The sequence below is a fragment of the Loxodonta africana genome, chromosome 4, assembly GCF_030014295.1.
Source record: "Loxodonta africana isolate mLoxAfr1 chromosome 4, mLoxAfr1.hap2, whole genome shotgun sequence".
NCBI lineage: Eukaryota > Metazoa > Chordata > Mammalia > Proboscidea > Elephantidae > Loxodonta > Loxodonta africana.
In genome coordinates this window covers 58,989,469-59,008,555 of record NC_087345.1, presented here as the reverse complement: position 1 = coordinate 59,008,555, position 19,087 = coordinate 58,989,469, and the positions used below count along the sequence as shown (strand labels likewise).

The 19,087-nt window shown below is 36.6% G+C and overlaps 1 protein-coding gene across 5 annotated transcripts in view; it reads right to left on the bottom strand.

Annotated features, from left to right (window-relative positions):
* NAP1L1 (nucleosome assembly protein 1 like 1) overlaps window positions 1-19,087 on the bottom strand; it is a 37,792-nt gene that overhangs the window by 13,004 nt on the left and 5,701 nt on the right. For 2 of the 5 annotated variants that reach the window (XM_064283803.1, XM_064283802.1), the window contains exons 2-4: window positions 8,805-8,841; window positions 4,242-4,327; window positions 2,713-2,815 (exon numbers count right to left, since the gene is read on the bottom strand). In XM_064283803.1, coding sequence (XP_064139873.1) covers window positions 2,713-2,815; window positions 4,242-4,327; window positions 8,805-8,821 — 206 coding nt within the window. In that variant the 5' untranslated portion in view covers window positions 8,822-8,841. Of the gene's footprint in view, window positions 1-2,712; window positions 2,816-4,241; window positions 4,328-8,804; window positions 8,859-19,087 lie in introns of those variants that run through there. The other 3 variants (XM_064283801.1, XM_003405215.4, XM_010598953.3) reach the window with 2 other exon arrangements.

Genomic DNA, 19,087 nt, shown 5'->3' with positions numbered 1-19,087 from the left:
GGGGTTCCATTTTGATGACTCAGTCGTTAAGTTCTGACATAAGTCAAATACCTTTTTGTTTTGGTTTTCATTATTATTGCCTTTTATTATCAATATCTTTATAAATTTAACCTTTGAACATCTGCAAGTGAACATCACAGAATAACATCAGCAAGTTATGCAGTACATATTACAAATTTTAAGATGTACAAAAAAAGAAAGATGGTCTATATATGGTTTGTCATAACTCAGATATGTCATAAATCGAGGACTATCTGTATGTATGTGTGCATACATATGTACACATCTCATTTCACCATTAGCTACCCAAACTCAACAGTGCAACAATAATACATCATGATTAAGCTTATTCCAGGAAGGCAAGGATAGTTCAATATTAGAAAACACCAAAACATATTTAATATCTACTGAATAGATTCAAAGAAGAAATTGAAAAGACCATCTAAATTGATACAGAAAAAAGCCTACTAAGAATGTAAATATAATAAAAAGCCATATAATGAATATAATAAAAAGAATTTAATGGAGAGATTTTATATCCACTCCCTGTAAGACTTGAAATAAGGTAAAAGTGCACATTCTTATAATACTTTAACTGTACTGGAAGTTCCAGCCAAAGTTATACAGAAAGAAAAACAAATGGCGTAAGGTGGAAGATTAGGACTAAAACTGTCATTATTTACAGATAAGATCTTTTGTGAGGAAGGGAGAGGGAGGACAGAATAAATTACTACAAAATAAGAGTCTAGCAAAGTTACTGGATACACGATCAACTCAAAATAAAACAAAACAAAAGTCAATAGCACTCTGCTCTAAATCAAGAACAGCCAACCGGAAAATACAATAAAGATTCATTCACAATAGGAACATGGCTAAACTATACAGAAATTAAAAACTAAAAATAGACTTTGGAGGATAAAGCTATAATAAATGGATATGATCTGTATAAATGCAGATATGGATGAGACAATTTTTAAAAGACACCAATTCTCTACCATGTTAAGCCATAAAGTCAACGTAATTTCTATCAAAATTAGTTTTTGTTGTTGTTTTGTCTCAAGAATTCTGCCAATTTACTGTGAAACATGTGGAATAAAGATCTACACATGGTTAAAAAAACAGGTGTCAGCTTATGGCAACCCCCTGTGTATCCAAAGAGTTTTTCAATGGCTGATTTTTTAGAAGATCACCAGGCCTTTCTCTCTAGGTGCCTGAGTAAGACTCCAACCTCCAGGTTAGCAGGTGAGCTTGCATTAATTGCTTGCACCACTACATATGGTAGGTCAACCTTAAAACTGTGGGGGAGGGGGAGGGTGGGTCATGGAACCCTAGTAAGAGACTTTCTTTCCTAGATATTCAGATTAGTTATTTTGACAGTGACAAAAGAATATACAAAAAGACCAATGAAAACAGAAGAGTGCTACTCAAACACAGATGCAGGTGTTGCTAACAATCTGATATACAATAAAGGTGGTACCACAAATTAATGGGGGAAAAATGGATTAGTGAGTAGTGTTTTGAAAGCTCAATACAAGAAAAGTAGAAATGGATGCTTGCCTATACCAAATACAAAGGTGGATGCTAGAGATATTAAAGGCCTAATTGTCAAAGGTAAAACTAGTCAATAAATATAGAAGTATCAAGGAAGAATTTCTGTAACAACTTCAAAAGCACAAGCCCTAGGGTGAAAAACCTTAAACATAAAAATTAAGGATTTCTTTTTAATCGAGGATGCTGTGGATAGTTAAAAGAAATGATAAATTATTAATAGATCAATGACAGATTATTTACAAGGTCTAAAATAAAGGATTAACATCTAGAATACCTAAGGACTCCTGCAAAACAAGAGACAATAACATCAATAGGAAAATGGGCAAAGGTTACAAATGGACTCAAGTAGTATGAAGAGAAGCTCAAAACTCATCAGAAATCAGGAAACACTAATTAAGAAAAATGAATCTGTTATTAGGCTTGTAAACTACAAAGCTGGATGATGCCAATTGCTGGGAGGGACATCAGGATGAAGGATGCACTGGACAGAACTTTCTGGAGAACAAGCAGTAAGTACTTAAGATCTGCACACCCCACTAGCAATCCTATTGCTTAGTGTATATCTCAAAGAAATTCTTACAGTTTCTTAAGAGGACATGCGCAAAGATGTCCACTGTAAATGAAATTTGCGGTGATGGAGACTGGAGAAAATCTAGATGTGCATCATATCAGGTAATAAAACATGGTGGATGCATACCATGGAGAACTATGCAGTAGTCAGAAGCTACAGACTGGAAATACATATAGATAGCAATGTGGATGGATCTTAAAATTAGAGATGAGCTAAAAAAAAAATACATAAGCAGAATAAGATGTTTAGGCTATTATTAATGATTTACATCACTGATAAAAACAAAATCTGTATTTCTTCCAGTTCCGTACATTTCTTCTAAGAAATCTCTAACCAAACCTTAGGAATGGTCAAGATCATTATATTTCCTGGACTAGAACTAAAATAAACTTAAAAAGACCAACGCTAATTTGGTGGTACTTAGCAAAGTTTTATACTCCCAGTAATGGTTTTAATCTTAGACTAGCTACTAACGGACATTAGCTTTCCACTACTACGTATGTTAAGTCCTAGGTGGTCTTAAAACAGATACACCTGCAGTGATGATTACAGAAAGATAAATAAGGACTACGGAAAAGAAGAACTTGTACCTTTCAATGTATCCTGTTGGTGTTTCTACCAGACCATCAAGTCTTTCTTGAAGGGCTGCAAGAATCTGAGGATTTTGCATCATCTGAACAGTCAGCTGACGCGCTTTAAAAAAAAGGGGGGGCATCGAAAGAATGATTTTATGAAAATGTATTATGCTATTTTAATAGGATAATCCAATCATGAGATTTTCCTGATTTACCCATAAATCACTGGTATAATAAGTAGGGATGAGCAGCAAGCTAAAGAAAATACATTCTCTAGGAAAAGCCAACGTTCAGGCAAAGTTCAGATACCTACCTATGATTCCAATACACACCATTTCTTAGGGCCACTGCCACAACTACCATGAACAGTATCTTTTCTTTTCCTAGTACCTGTGTTTCACCCACCTTGTATTTTAGGAAGCTCAAAGCTTCATCCAGATGCCTATCTACAACTCTTAACAATCCTTTGAAGGCAGACAACATGTATCAGAAAAATGCAATTACATGAGTTTTAAGCACAGGTTAAAGACGGAGGAGTAGGTGGGCCTGAATGTTTGTTTGCTATTCGTGTAGTCTACTTGTGTGTATCTAAATGGAGAAAAAACAGTTGAGAGTCAAAGATTATACTGAAAGCCAAACAAAATTTGGTGATTAATGGCTTCTAAAAATGATACCCAATCAAGGTAAGCTAGATTTATACAAAACAAAATGCTGCTGTCTTGTCTTCTTCATCGATACACATATTACACAAAAATGCATTTATTTTCCCAAGTTATGCTTTTGAGGGCCAATTTACTTCTAACATTATTTCAATTACCAGATGATATACAGCTGTGATAACCAGCATGAATTAGAAATATCAATACTGGCCATTGAGGATACAAGTCCTGCATCTTTTGAGAAAATGTTGTAAGCTGAAGTTTAAAAGTCTCTTCACAATTAATCTTCATCTGGTTTAAAAATGAAAAGGTGAATCATCTGGTACCTTAATATTCCTGGCCCTGACCTGCAAGACATAAGCTAAAGCAGTAAAATTTTCTAATACCACCAGCACCACTCCCCCCTTTTTAAATTATCAAATTTTGAATGATTTTGTCTATATTCAATAAATGTTTCTTAATTAGGAAAAAAAGACATATGCACTACATGTTTACTATATATATATTACATACGGAACATACTTTAAAGTCTAACTAGTCTTTCCTTTGTTTAGAAGTACCACCAAAAACAACCCACACCATCAAGTTTAACATTTTGAAATTCAGACAAAATTCATGGGCAGCTGTCTGACACAACTACGCCATGTCACTCCAGCAGTATGTGCAATGACTTTTCATGGGTCATTACATCCACACCCCCTCATCCTCACTACCACTCCATGTCACATACATACACAAATATAAACACACACACAATCACTGAACTTGAGGTAGGAACCAGTGGTAAAGTAGAAAAGGGTCCAAAAAGAGTACAGTTAATTATTACTACCCTCTAGAGGACATGTGCCAGCAATCACTGGCTCCTGAAGTAATTTAAAATAATACCTTTGATTTTTGTTTCTTCACCAGTTTCTTCTTCTTCTACTTCTTCAACATCATCCAAATCTTGATCAAGTTCAGACTGTTCTTTGCTATAATATCATAGTATCATACCAAGGTTCAAATGTACCCGTTACAAAAATATATAGAAAAACTTATTCATTTTCTAGATTAATATATGCCTCTTTCAAAGATACAAAATAGGAAATTCAGAAGGTAATTCAGCTTTCCTTCTAACTTTACATGTAAATAGTTACAAATTCAAAACACTTCAACTTTCATTTAAAAGCATACGGTCATACATAAAGTTTATACTTCAAGCTGGAAAACTGTAGTTTGATAGACTTTTGTTCAGGAAATGTGATATCAGAAGTGTGTGCTTTCTACCCAGTATCTAGAGTCCCTTCTTCCTTCTTAGTAACAATAATAGTACCCTGAACTTACATGGGATGGCAACATCAAGCTAACTGTCTACATTTCCCAGCCTGCCTCTCAGCTAGATATGGCTACATGACTAAGTTTTAGGCAGCTGAGATAACAGTAGTAGTAGTATAGAACTCTGAAGAAGTCTTCCAGGTTGGTAACCAGCTAAGAAGCTTCTTTGAGGTTCCTTTCTCCCAGTTAGAGATGGCTAGCTACCACAGTGGACCATGAAGCAAGCTAGAGAATGAAAGCTACCAGCTAAAAATGAAGAAATCTGAAGAAAGAAAAAAGAGGCCCCTGGATTCTTGATGGCTATGGAGCAACCATTCCAGCCTATACTCAATACCTTCAGACTTTCTTCCTTTTTCTTTACTTCACAGTGGAGGCGGAAAAATAGTAAAATTTAAGAAGGCCTCTGAGTCCATCTCAGGTTTAGAACAAAGTCAGGAGGATTACATCATTGAGAGAGAAAGTAAAAAGTATTTAATACATGACATCCTTTCCATTTTACCTTAAAAATCAAGTTTTAGAACATAAGATTACAACTAGCACAAAACAGCAATAAGGATATCTAAGCCAATGTACAGGGCCATCATAAAATTCCTTATGTGACTTTTCATTTTAACATTTGGGTTACAAATTTAGTTGTTTTCATGTCTACAAGCAGCATCTGAAAAGTTAGTTTTCACGGAGAGATGAATACTAACTGGTTATTACCAAAAAAGTTAACCATTTTCTGCTAGCAAAATTTCCTATTAACTGAGGGAACAAATTCAGCCTTCCTATCCAAAACAACAGATATTATTTCTGGAGTATCTTTGACTTAGTATAAACTTAAGTGTATGCGTACTTAAGAGTTAAGAGCCACTGGCGGAGGATTGAGGATAACATGGAGGTGTTCTTCCTCCACTGTCGTTTTATTCAGTTACTGAACATCGAAATCTTAAGGCTTCCAAACAGGGATCCACCAACTACATCCCGTGGCTAAGGCTGGCTATTTTTATAAATAAAGTTTTATTGGAACACAGTCACACTAATTCATTTACATACTGTCTGTGGCTATTTTCATCACTACAACAGCAGAGGTGAATAGCTGTGACAGAGACCCACATGGCTCAAAATGCCTAGAATTTTTTTTTTTTTTTAAGGAAGTGAAAAATGACGGTTCCAGGTTAAGATGGCAGATTGTACATACTCATCTTTCAAAAGCCCCACTAAATTTATAATAAAGGGGTTTTTGAATGAACAAACACTGAAGAACAAGGAGACAAGAGCCCAGCAAAATTCTGCGAACTGAAAAACAGACAAGTGGTAACCAACTTCATTGACAGAGCTGAATTCTAAGCTAGCAGTGGGGAAAGCTGAGAACCAGCCCGATTTATAAACACAGAATCTTAAAAAGCTCAAGAACTGGCAGCATCACATATACTTCTAGAAGTAGAGCTATAGAATGAGACGGTTAAAACACAGAGGACTAAAAACTGATAAGCAGTTAAATCCTTAGCTCCTCCTCCCCCACTCCAGAAAAAGTATAGCAGTTTCTTCTCTGAGAAACTGAGGACTCAGACTGAAGGACCAGATAGTTAAGAGTATCTAAGATACAGGATTGGTTGTATTCATAGTAGAATGCTGAATGCAGAGACTCCTCCCCCAGCCATCTTCTCCCAGGTATTTTCCCCAGAAAATCTCTTCACTGGAATATCTGACCAGCCCAGAAAGAAATATTCTGACACTAGCACTAGGAATTCTCATAACAAATGCCCAGCCTGAAGACAATATATAGGAAAACACCAAACTGACAAGCTCCCACCCTCAGGCACTCAAATTTCCCAATCAACTTTTTTCTTAAAATACCCAACAACTGTCCTATGACTGGCCAAAATTAAGAAGCAGACAACCAACTACTGCCTCATATGTGAGAAAAGTATCTTATATTAAGAATAAAACAGGGAAATAAAAATGTGAAAGTTAACAGACTACACAGGCGGAAGAAACATTCAGAGAAAGATATTACATCAACAAGAACAGGATGCTATAAAAACAGGTACATTCAGACTGCAAAGGAGCTCTTGGAAATTAAAACATGACAGGAATTCTAAAATTCAATAGTTGAAAGATACAGATTCTTCAATTTTGCCCAGAGAAGAGAAAAAGGACAAAGATGGAAAAGAGAACAAAAGATAGAACAAAAAAGACAAAGATGAAAATAGGACAAGATCATTCAAATACCAGTCCAACATATAATATCTAACAGGAGTTCCAGAATAAGGAAATCAACAAAAGTCAAGATAATTTCCCAGAACCGAAAGCAGTTGAGTTGCCAGAAATAAGGAGTGAACCACTGAATGCCTAAAACAACAGACACATCGATGCGAAAATTTCAGAACTCTGGAGTCAGAAAAGCTTCCAGAAATATGTTTTTTTAAAAAGTCACAAATGATTAGGAATTAACTTTAAACACAGCAACACTGGAAGCAAGGTGACAATGGAGCAATGTCTTCAAAATTCTGAAGAAAAATTACTTCCAAAGTAGAATTCTATACCTAAACTATGAAGCATGAGGGTAGAATACAGACACTTTCAGTCATGCCACGCCTCAAAAATATTTACTTCCTCTGCAACCTTTCAAGAAGGTACTAAAGAACCAAAAAAGAAAACATGGGATATAAAAACAAAACTACAACAGAAGAAGCAAAATGGAACCTCAGGGAAGACAGTAAAGTAGATCCTACAACAGCTATATGACCAAGATTAAGCAGAAGACAATGAGTTTGACTGCCATTATCACCGAAATATCTACCATGCTTCTCTTTTTATGATGAAGACAGCACGCATGGATGGGCTGGCCCAGATACATGTACTTGGATGTGCTGACCTTACGCTCAAGAACTTTTGTCCTCCCACCTCCATCCCCTGCCGTCTGCAATACCCAATAGCCATGAATAATATCACCCCTCTTATTCTTAAAATGTTCTACTTTAACATACTACCCAGGGACGGATTACCCAATAAGCAAAATACAAACAGGCTTACTTGTGCTTACTAATTTGTAATACACAATTTCACGTTCTTCACATCAAAGATGTGGCGAAACTGTACGTTACAGATAAGTAAGTAAACACAATTAAGCCTGTAAGTACCTTGCTTACTGGTTAATCCATCCCGGTCAATACTGTTAAAATTATAAGCAACAAATATAGTGCAGCTCATCCCATTTTCTCTACCACATTTTTGCAAGACATCCATCCACACCAGAGAGCTCTTCCCAATTCCAAGTTGGTTAAACCTATGTTTTTCAGGATGCATGACCTGCCCAGTGACTTCTCCAAAAGAGGCCCTGTAAAGCCTCAGGAAAGCTGAAACCAGCCAGAAAGTATCTTTTGTTTTTTGTTTTCCACCTTTGGAGCTTTCAACTAACAGTGGTAATATTGCCTTTTCCCTTACAAATTACGTTTGTGATTGCTATTGAGATTTTCAAAATTAAACATTAAGAATTCATAGGTGGGGAGAGTGAATGGGAGTGTGTAGTTAAGGTGTATGTAAGCTTATATGTGACAGACTGACTTGATTTGTAAACTTTCACTTAAAGCGCAATACAAATTATTTAAAAAAAAAGAATTCATAGGTGTTAAAACTACAGAAAACCAAAAGAATGAATTGGACAAAAGCCAGACTAGTGATTACACCTCTGGAAAGGTAGAGGATGCAACTGAGAAGGGGAACAAGTCATAATAATGTTCCATTTTTTTTTTTATTTATACACAACTGCTTTATTATTCTTCAAACTGTGCATACACATTTTATACATTTATCTTGTACTTTATACGTTACTCTATATGTACGTATTTTTAGTAAAATCTTTGGGAAATACATATACGGTAAAAATGAATTCTGTAAAGTATTTACGACCCATTATGGTGCTCAGCACTTTCCTAAGAAGAAACACTGATAAATGGTTTACTCTAGTTAAGACAGTGATTACATATACTATATTTTATCTTGCATACACTGTACCCAACTTTTATTTAAGTACTAACCATAGGGTGCTAACATACATTTTTATAACACAATGCATAGTTGTTAACTACATCATAATACAAAATGATGTCAAACCTCTGAAAAAACAGTCAACTGTCTGTCACTTACTTGTCAATGTCTGCCATGTTGTAAGAACTCCAAATATCTATGGAGAGAAATGTCAATGTTAAAAAATTACACAATTTATTTAAAACCAACAAAAACATCTGAAGCCAAAGCTTTTTAAAACGACGCCATGCTGAAAAGTATCCCCTGAAAAAATATATACTCCCTTCAAAAAGCACCTGTGTTCAGGAGAAAAAAATCACAGAACACAGTTAAGACTACCTGAGCCTATTCTGACTCATAGCAACCCTGCAGGAGAAGGTAACACCCCTAGGATTTCCAAGGAGCAGCTGGTGGATTTGAACTGCCAACTCTTTAACAGCCATAGCTCTTAACCACTGTAACCAGCAGGGCTCCACTTTTCACACAGGATACTGTTTAAAACAAGCAAGTTACCACTAGGTTCTTAGGATCTATCCTATAAGGTCTGTTACAACCACATCGTAAAGAATCTAAATGTATGCTAAAATCATAGAAAAAGAGAAGAAAAGGGTCCTTATTCAACTGCTTTTAACAACCAAGAGTGGTCAATTTTCGCTTAAACTTTTATTTGATACCTCAGAGCAAGCCCACTTCATTTTTACCATATTAATTTTTATCAAATTCATGTGAATAGTCATAATCTACTATCTACTGGATTTATACCCCTTGTTATTCTTAGCTGCTGTTCAGACAGCCCAACGCACAACTGAACAAAGCGCTGCCTGGTCCTACACTTTTTAATCATGTAAAAAATCTACTGCCATGATCTGCTGCAGATTGTACCATCATGATCCGTAAGTTTTAATTAGCTGATTTTCAAGTAGATCATGAGGCCTTTCTTCCTAGCCCATCTTAGCCTGGAAGCTCTGCTGAAACCTGTTCAGCATCATAACACGCTAGCCTCCACTGACAAGTGGTGGCTGTGCATGGGGTGCAATGGCCACAAATCAAAACCAGGCCTCCTGCATGGAAGGCGAGAATTCTACCACTTAGTCGACACTCAGCTATGCCCCTGGTGGTCTTCAAAAAAAAAAAAAAAAAAAAAGCCCAATAATTTATTAAATGTCAATCCTTTGAACTATTTTATGACAGTTATCATAAAGTTCTGGATCCCAACCTATTCCAGTAAATCCCTCCCTTCTGTTCAAATGCACCTCACGTGACATCACTGGTAACTGCCCGCTCCCCTGCCTATGCCGTACATTGTCGAAATGTTCCTGGTTATCACACATGACTAAATTTACTGTGAGGACTGAGGGCTGAACAGGGCATTTCCTCAGTTCTTTCTCAAGAAAAAGTATCTTTATATTGCTTTTAGAGAAACAAAATTAAAATTGTATTATATTCGGACACAAAAAATGGCTGAATACCATAGTAACACAGATTAAAAATCTAAACCAAGTTAGAATTCCACATAAAAATCTTTATATTTTAAAAATTAAAATCTTAATCTTTAACCCACAAAATGCTGTGATTACTCATACCAAACATGCTTAACATGCTTAAAGAATTAACAGAAAATGCTATTATTACTCTTTAACAGTCAAGTACTAATATTTGAGGCAAATATTATTAAATTATTGAAGAAATACTTCTTCCGAATGTGTCCTAGTCTATTTTAAATATTGTTTGTTTTAAAGAATTCCTAATAGCACTGAGCTTTCTCTGCTGATGCTGAGTAAGTAATCACCCAGTATTAACAAAATGCTCAGCAAACAATTATAAATACAAATTCAAAAGCAATAAAAATGCTGACTCTTAGTCACCAAAGAAAATCAAGTGGGATTCCAGCTTTATCAAGTTAGCAAGCAAGGATTTTCTTTTACCACAGGGAAAATGTTAGTGAAAGTGCATTCTTAAATACGGCTGGTATTCTTGAGAGCTGTTAGAGCAATTTGGCCACGAGTATGTCAAAAAGCTTTAAATATGACCATATTTGGCCTTCTGAGTATCTATTGTGAAGAAAATAAAGAACCAAGGACCTTGCTTTCTACACAGGCCTGGAAGGCTCTTCCAAACTCTGTTTAACCAAGTCCTGCACATCCTTTGGCTCTCAGCTTAAAATTTTTCTTCTTCAAAGATGCTTCTCCAACCTGGCCATTCTGGCTAAATTATATTTCTTGGTTGTGCACGCTCTCCCCATTGTAGGGCATCTCAAGTGTGTAATTAGTGCCACTATTTCATTAAAGTCTGTCTCCCCTGACCATACTACCAGATTCGTGATGACAAGCATCATATTTACTCTTTTACCAAACACTGCATTATATCCACCACAGAGAGTAGCACACAAAATCTTATATATGGCAGCTACAATTATTTATTGCATCAAAATAAACTTAGCCCATCTCACCCCCATTAGAATGGAAAAAAAACAAAAAATATGTGTTGGCAAGGCTATGGAGAAACTGGAACTCTCATCCACTGCTGGTGGGAATGTAAATGGTACAGCCACTGTGGAAGTTTGGCAGATCCTTACAAGTTGAACAAAGAATTACCACTGACGCAGCAACCCCAATCCTAGGTATATACCCAGAAGAGACGGCAAAAAGGCAAACAGAAACCTGTACAACAATGTTCATCGCAGCACTTTTCACAATAGCCAAAAGGTGGAAACAAATGAAATGTCCATCAACAGAACAGATAGACAAAATATGATATACACACACAATGGAATACCACTCAGCCACAAAGAAATATGAAATCCTGATGTGTGCTACATGGATGAACCCTGAAAATATTATGCTAAGTGATATCAGTAATAGAAGGATGAACACTGTATGATCTCACTTACATGAAATAAGCAAATAAATGCTGCTGCTGTTAGCTGTTGAGTTGATTCTGACTCATCACAACCCCACTTGTCGCAACAAGGGTTTTGTCCTGGCTATAATCTTAACAGAAGGCAGACCACCAAACTGCTAACCTAAAGGTTGGCAGTTCACACCCACTAGCCACTCCGCGACAGAAAAATGTAGCAGTGTGCTTCCGTAAAGGTTTATAGCCTTGGAAACTACAAGGGAGTTCTACTCTGTCCTAAAGGGTTGCCGTGAGTCAGACTCAATGGCAACTAGTTTATTCTTCCCGAGTGGTTTCAAACAGCCAACTTACAGGTTAGCAGGCAAGCGCAAACTGTTTGCACCACCTAAGGACCTTAAACACATAGAAATCAAAAATTAGCAATCTACCAATGAATAACTCAGGAGAACTGTTGAATCAGCACTGTTTGTTATGTATTTTCACACACAGACACAAAAAACTTCGCAGTAATACAGAATATGCATACAATGTAATGCTCTATACTCAGAGAGTGAAACAGATCTGGGTTGATTTGAAAAGAGCATAAAAGCAGGGTATAAGATGTATCCCAATAACCCATTTGGGTATTTTAAACATACATGTAGGTGCCTACACACACATACATATGCATACACAAATACTTTAATTTCTGGAAAGATACACCAGAAACCTAACAGCGGCTACCTGTAAGAAAGAAGAGATTGGGGGACAATGGGAACTTATTTTTCATTCTTTATTATTTGACTTTTCCATTTACATGCATTTTTAAAGTTAGAAACTTACTCAATAACATACTGGAATTTGCTGAGTTGTGCCTATAGTGCCTAATAAGTTCAGCAATTGTCAAAGATATGAAAAACAAAAACAAAGAAAGCCAAAAAGCTTTTAAATTCAAATATTTATATTTTAACACTGCCACAGAATGGCTACACTTCTGCTCTCAGTGACCATTTTATAAGAATATAGTTGCTGTGAGTCAAAGTCAACTTGACAGCATTGGGTTTGGCTTTTTTTTTTTTTAACGGAAGATTAGCTCAGGCAAACAACTTCTGAGCCTTATTATTTCACCATATAAAAAAAGTAGATAAAAGTAATTATTCCCTCACTGGATGGCTTTTGCCTGTGTGTCTTCTAGGTGAAAGTTACATAGCAAAATGGTTCCCATTTAACAATTTTTATACAACTTGCTCCATATCGGTCACATTTTTCACAATGTGTCAACGTTCTCATTATTTCCATTCTTTTTGTTCTGTTTCCATTAATCTAGCTTCCCTGCCTCTGCTTAGCTTCTCATCTTTTGGGGTAAACATTGACAGTTTGGTCTCTCATGGCTGATTAAGAGACCACAGGTGATAAATGTCTTCAGTTTGGATTACACCTCAACATAGAGAACAAAAATTCTCATAATTGGACCTCAATAAGCAACATCATGATAAATGGATAAAGACTGAAGTCATCAAGGATTTCATGTTACTTGGATCCACTATCAACACTCATGGAATCAACAGTCAAGAAATCAAGACATATTGCACTGGACAAATCTGCTGCAAAAGACCTCTTTACAGTGTCGAAAAGCTAAGATGTCACTTTGAGGACTAAGGTGCGTCTGACCTAAGCAATTGTTTTCAATCCCCTCATATGCATGGGAAAGCTGGAAGATGAATAAGGAAAACTGAGGAACTGACACCTTTGAGCTGCAGTGTCAGCAAAGAATAGCGAATATATTATGGACTGCCAAAAGAACGAACAAACCTATCTTGGAAGAAACATAGCCAGCATGCTCCTTAGAAGCAAGGTTGATGAAACTTCGTCTCACACATACTTTGGACATGTTACCAGGAGGGACCAGTCCTTGGAGGACATCATGCTTGGGAAAACAGAGGGTCAGCTTAAAAGACAACGATCCTCAAGACAGATTGACACAGTGGCTGCAACAATGGGCTCAAGCATAACAATCGTGTGGATGGCACAGGACAGGGCAGTGTTTTGTTCTGTTGTACATGTGGTTGCTATGAGTCATAACTGACTCATCAGACCCTAACAACAAACAGTGTTTATTCGCCAATCTCTTATTTAATGAAAGGTGACCGCTGGGAGTGGCTTCAATTCCGAATTCAAAGGTTATCTCAGAGCAGTCTCGGGGGTTCCTCTAGTCTGTATCAGTCCAGTAAATATGGCTTTTTATTAGGAATTTGAGTTCTGTTCCCCGTTTTTCTCCTACTCTACCCGGGACCTTCTACTGTGTCACACTGGTCAGCAGTCAGTAGTGGCAGCTGGGCACCATCTGGTTCTTCTGGTCTCAGGCTAGAATAGGCTGCGGTTCTTGTTGGTCCTTAGTCCTGTGGACTAACTTTTTCCTTTCATTCAGTCTTTTTTGCTCCAAACAAGAAGAAACCTACAGCTCTATCTTAGATGGCCACTAAAAAGCTTTTAAGACCCCAGATACTACTCATCAACCTTATACAGGACATTATCTTTATGAACTATGTTATGCCAACTGACCTACGATGTAACCTGAGACCATGACCCTGAGCATTAAAACCCAGTAACTCAGTCCAGTGAAATGTTTGGGTATGTCTAGGAAGTTTTCTTGACTGTGCCCTCTCTGTGCTCTATTGTATGAATACATAACCCACCCACTGCCATCCAGTTGATTCCGACTCATAGGGACTCTACAGGACAGAGTAGAACTGCCCCAGAGTTTTCAAAGAGCAACTGGTGGATTTGAACTGCCGACCTCTTGGTTAGCAGCCGAAGCACTTAACCACTACGCCACCAGGGTTTCCATGAATACATAAGCAGCACAAATAAACATGTATACACACATGCCTGCAGACACACCTGTACATGCATGCTCATATACTCAAATGTGCAGTCCTATACCCATACATGTATACATGTCTACCTATGCAACTATACATATATTTTATTGGTTGTTATTGTAAAACTGTGTTATAGTTTTTACCGAAATTGTCCCTTATTCTTATGTACTTCTTACAGTATTCATTCACCTTGGACAAGTTGTACAGACTTCACCCATATTAGGTACTGCCTTTCCCATCACCGAAAGCAACAAATGTCTACTATCTAGAAAGCGGTTCCCCCTCCCTACCTCCCACTTCCATCCCTGCTAACCATCAAAGAATAATGTTGCTTTCCTTCTGTATACCTGTTCTTCATTTTTTATAAAAGTGATGCCACACAGTATTTGCCCTTTTGTGATTAACTTATTTGACTCAGTGTAATGTCCTCCAGAATCATCCATGTTATGTTTTATGATTCATTGTCCTTTATAGTTGTGTAGTATTCTACTGTGCGTATGTAGCACAATTTGTTTATTCATTCATGCACTGATAAACACTTAGGCTGTTTCCATCATTTTGCTATTGTGAACAATGCTGCAGCAGTGTGCGTGTCAATTCGTGTCACTGCTCTTATTTCTCTAAGATACATGCCTAGGAGTGGGACTGCTGGATCATAAGGTGTTTTTTATTTCTAGCTTTTTGAGAAAGTGCCATATTCTTTTCCATAGTGGTTGTACCATTTTACATTCCCACCAGCAACGAAGAGTTTCAGCCCTCCTAAAATCTCACCAGCATTTGTTGCTTTCTGGTTTTTTGATCACTGCCATTTTTGCAGGGGTGAGATGGTATCTCATTGCATTTTTGATTTCCATCTCTCTAATGGCTAATGATCGTATTTTTTCATGTATTTGTTGGCCACCTGAATGTCCTCTTTGGTGAACTGTTTTTATGTCCTTTGCCTTTTTTTTTTTTATTAGATTGTTTATCTTGTTGTTGTTGAGTTGAAGTTACTATATAGTTTAGAGATTAGACCCTTATCAGATACGTCTTTGCCAAAGATTTTTTTTCCCCGTCTGTAGGTTCTTTTTATTTTCTTGGTAAAGTCTTTTGGTGAACATAGGTTTCAATTTTTAAGAGATCCCTCACTGAATTGCTTTTAAGATTTTAAAGGAGCAAATTCATGTGAAACACTTACGAGTGTTTGATACTTAGTTAAGTACTCAATAACTAATAGTGATTTTTTTTCTTTCTGTCCATTCTGGATAAGCATTCTTAGCATGTGGGGGGTCAGTGGTTCTGCAAAAGAATTAGCTGGGAAGACAGTTAAAAACACATTCCTCTAGTTTTAATAAATGTGGAGAAGCCGTAGTGACACAGTGGTTAAGCGCTCTCAGCTACTTAACCGAAAGGTCGATGGTTTGAACCTGCCAACTGCTTCATGGGAGAAAAATGTGGCAGTCTGCCTCCATAAAGATTTACAGCCTTGGAAATCCTATTAGGCAGTTCTACTCTGTCATATAGAGTCACAATGAGTCATAATTCAACAGCAATGGGTTACCATGTTAAAATGTTGACATTAAGGGAAACTGGGTCAGAGGTACACAGAAACTTTCTGCAAATCTACATTTATAGTTTATCAGAAAACAAGAGAAACCAATCTTGAAGATGTTAAATATTAAACTGCCAATCAGACTATAATCAAGCTTACCTGGAGATAGACCAAAAGACAGTCATGCTTACCAAACTTGAAAAATACAGTATCTGCCAGGAACAGTCATCTACTAAAGATAATATAGTAAATTTGGAAAAGAACTAAACAAAACAGGACTGCTAGAATTAAAAATAACTAAAATTAAACCAAACGGGCAGGTTTAATAGATTACACAGCTGAACAGAGCATTAGTAAGCTGGAAAAAAGGGCAAAAAAAATCTTTCAGAATATGGCTGAGACTAATACAAATTCTAGGTAGGGAGAATGGGACAGAATATTTGATAAAATATCTGAGAATCTTCAAAAATGAAGAGACATGAAACCACAGTTAAGGAAGCCTTACAAAATCTCAACCAGGATAAAGAAAAAGAAACCCGTTCTTAAATGTATTAGTGAAAAGCAGAACACCAGGGACAAAAAAGTCACCTAAAAACCACAGAGAAAAGAGAAGACAGCTGCTTTCTCTTCAATAACAATAAACACCAAAACAGAACAGAATTCTCATTGTGCTGAAAATAACTGTGAGAATCTAGAATTCTATACCCAACCAAATGATTCTTTAAGAACAAAGAGCAAACAAATACTTTCAGGCCAAAGTATCTTCAGAGGCCCTCACTAAAAAATTCTAAAGTATATTCTTCAGGCAGACGACCTTTCAGATGGAAGATGCAAAAAGAAATGGGGTGGGGGGTATCTCTGGGTGTATCTAAATTTTTAAAACATCACCATTCTGTAGTGTTTTAAAAATTAAACCCTCACAACATTAAGTCAGGGGGGTGAATAGAATAAAGTATTCTAATGCCCTCAAGTATGCATGCTATAATTCCTAAGGTAACCCCTAAAAGATTAGAAACAAGTAACTTCCAAATTAAATGAAAAACTGGGAAAAAATATTTCAAGTCAACCCAAAAGATAAATAGGTGAGACAAATAGCACAAAATAATCAGACTGAAATCTAAACAGCATAGTAAACAGTGAATGTAAATCAACTAAAACAAAACAAAAACAAACAACAACAAAAACCCAAACCTGCTGCCACTAAGTCAATTTCAGGTCATAACAACCCTACAGAACAGAGTAGAACTGCCCCACAAGGTTTCCAAGGAGTGGCTGGTAGATTCAAACTGCTGACCTTTTAGTTAGCAGCCTAGCTACTTAACCACTGCACCACCAGAGCTCCAAAGCAACTAAAAGCTCCTTAAAAAATAAAATTTTGAGACTGATTTTTTAAAAATTCAGTCAATAACCTGTTTATGACAGAAACATCTATAACATAAGGGCAGAGTTTCAAAGTAAATTCCTAACCAAAAGAAAGCTAGTACTGCTACTACTGTCAGGGGAAAAAACAGGCTTACGGAAAAGCATTATTAAAGATAACAACGGTCACTTTATAATAAAACACTCAATTTATTAACCAATGCAATACACGTATGTATAGAAGACCTCAATGGGAAGAGCCAGTGGTTCACAATAATATGACTGTAAGAGTAATACTGACCTGATAACTTTAAGAAATTCTTCACTGGGGAAAAGAGGAGACAGGTGATTCAATCAGGCCACAAACTGATTGCTTTGTGGTTCTGAAATAGCTAGGTGTCCAGGACCTGTGCTACCAAATAATTTCTTGCCACTGTGGTAACCTTTATTCTTAATAATTTTCCCTTACTCTGAAAAAAACACAGAACCTACTGTAAAAGGTAAAAAAAAAAAAAAAAAAATCCTCACAACTGGACCAATAAGCAACATCATGATAAGCGAAAGAAAGACTGAAGTTGTCAAGGAGTTCATTTCACTTGGATCCACAATCAACACTCATGAAAGCAGCAGTGCGGAAATCAAGACACACTGCATTGGCAAATCTGCAAAAGAATTCTTTAAAGTGTTGAAAAGCAAAGATGACACTTTGGGGACTGTGGTGGCCTGGCCCAAGCCATGGATGTTTTCAATCACCTCATATGCATATAAATGCTGGACAATGAATATGGAAAGCCGAAGAACTGATGCCTTTGAATTGTGATGCTGGCAAAGAATACTGAATATACCATGGACTGAAGGAACAAATCTGTCTTGGAAGAAGTACAACCAGAACACTCATTAGAAGTATCATGAGACTACATCTCACATACTTTGGACATGTTATCAGGAGGGATCAGTCCCTGCAGAAGGACATCATGTTTGGTAAAGGTAAGTAAAAAAGAGGAAGACCCTCAACCTTCAATAATGGGCTCAAGCATAGCAACAATTATGAGGATGGCGCAGGACAGTGCAGTGTTTCTGTTGATGGCACCAAACAACAACAATGCTGTAAAAGGAACTATTATACGTTTTCCTCATATATGCAGACAAAATATTAAGTATCTTGCTCAGTAACACACTGCAGCTATGTAACCTGTTGCCAGCGAGTTGATTCTGACTTACAGCTAAGTAAAGGAACTAGAAATTTTAAATGTGACTGCCCAAAACCATGCCAGGTCCACTATTCCAAAAAGCAGGGTGCACACCTAATCAGCTTCCTGCTTCAAGATGATACAATAACAAACTACTAATTACTCCTTTACAGAAAATGATTATTTCATGATGAAAGAGCCAATTGTTAAAACTGCAAATATATAAAACAAAAGAGTTCAAGAGAACTAGTAATATCAGAAAGATATAGATTCCCTTATACCTTAGATCTCATTTTATTCCATACTGTGCTTCAAATAAATCTGTATTTCAGACATTGCTATTCTTTTAAATTAACTTTCAGTGATCCACAGGCCCAATACCTTATTTGGTCTAACATGATCTTAGAGTTAAAAAAGCATATTCTTTAGGCTCACTTTTTCATTTCAGGGATATAAATTGTTAGACTCTGAAGTAAAACAGACTCCTATTAGAAAACACTATGTCTTCTGTCCAAGACATTTCAATACCAATGGTATTATCTGTATCCGGTCCACTAGCAAAGAAACATACCTGTTGGATGTTGGACTTAGGTTTCAAATGCAATA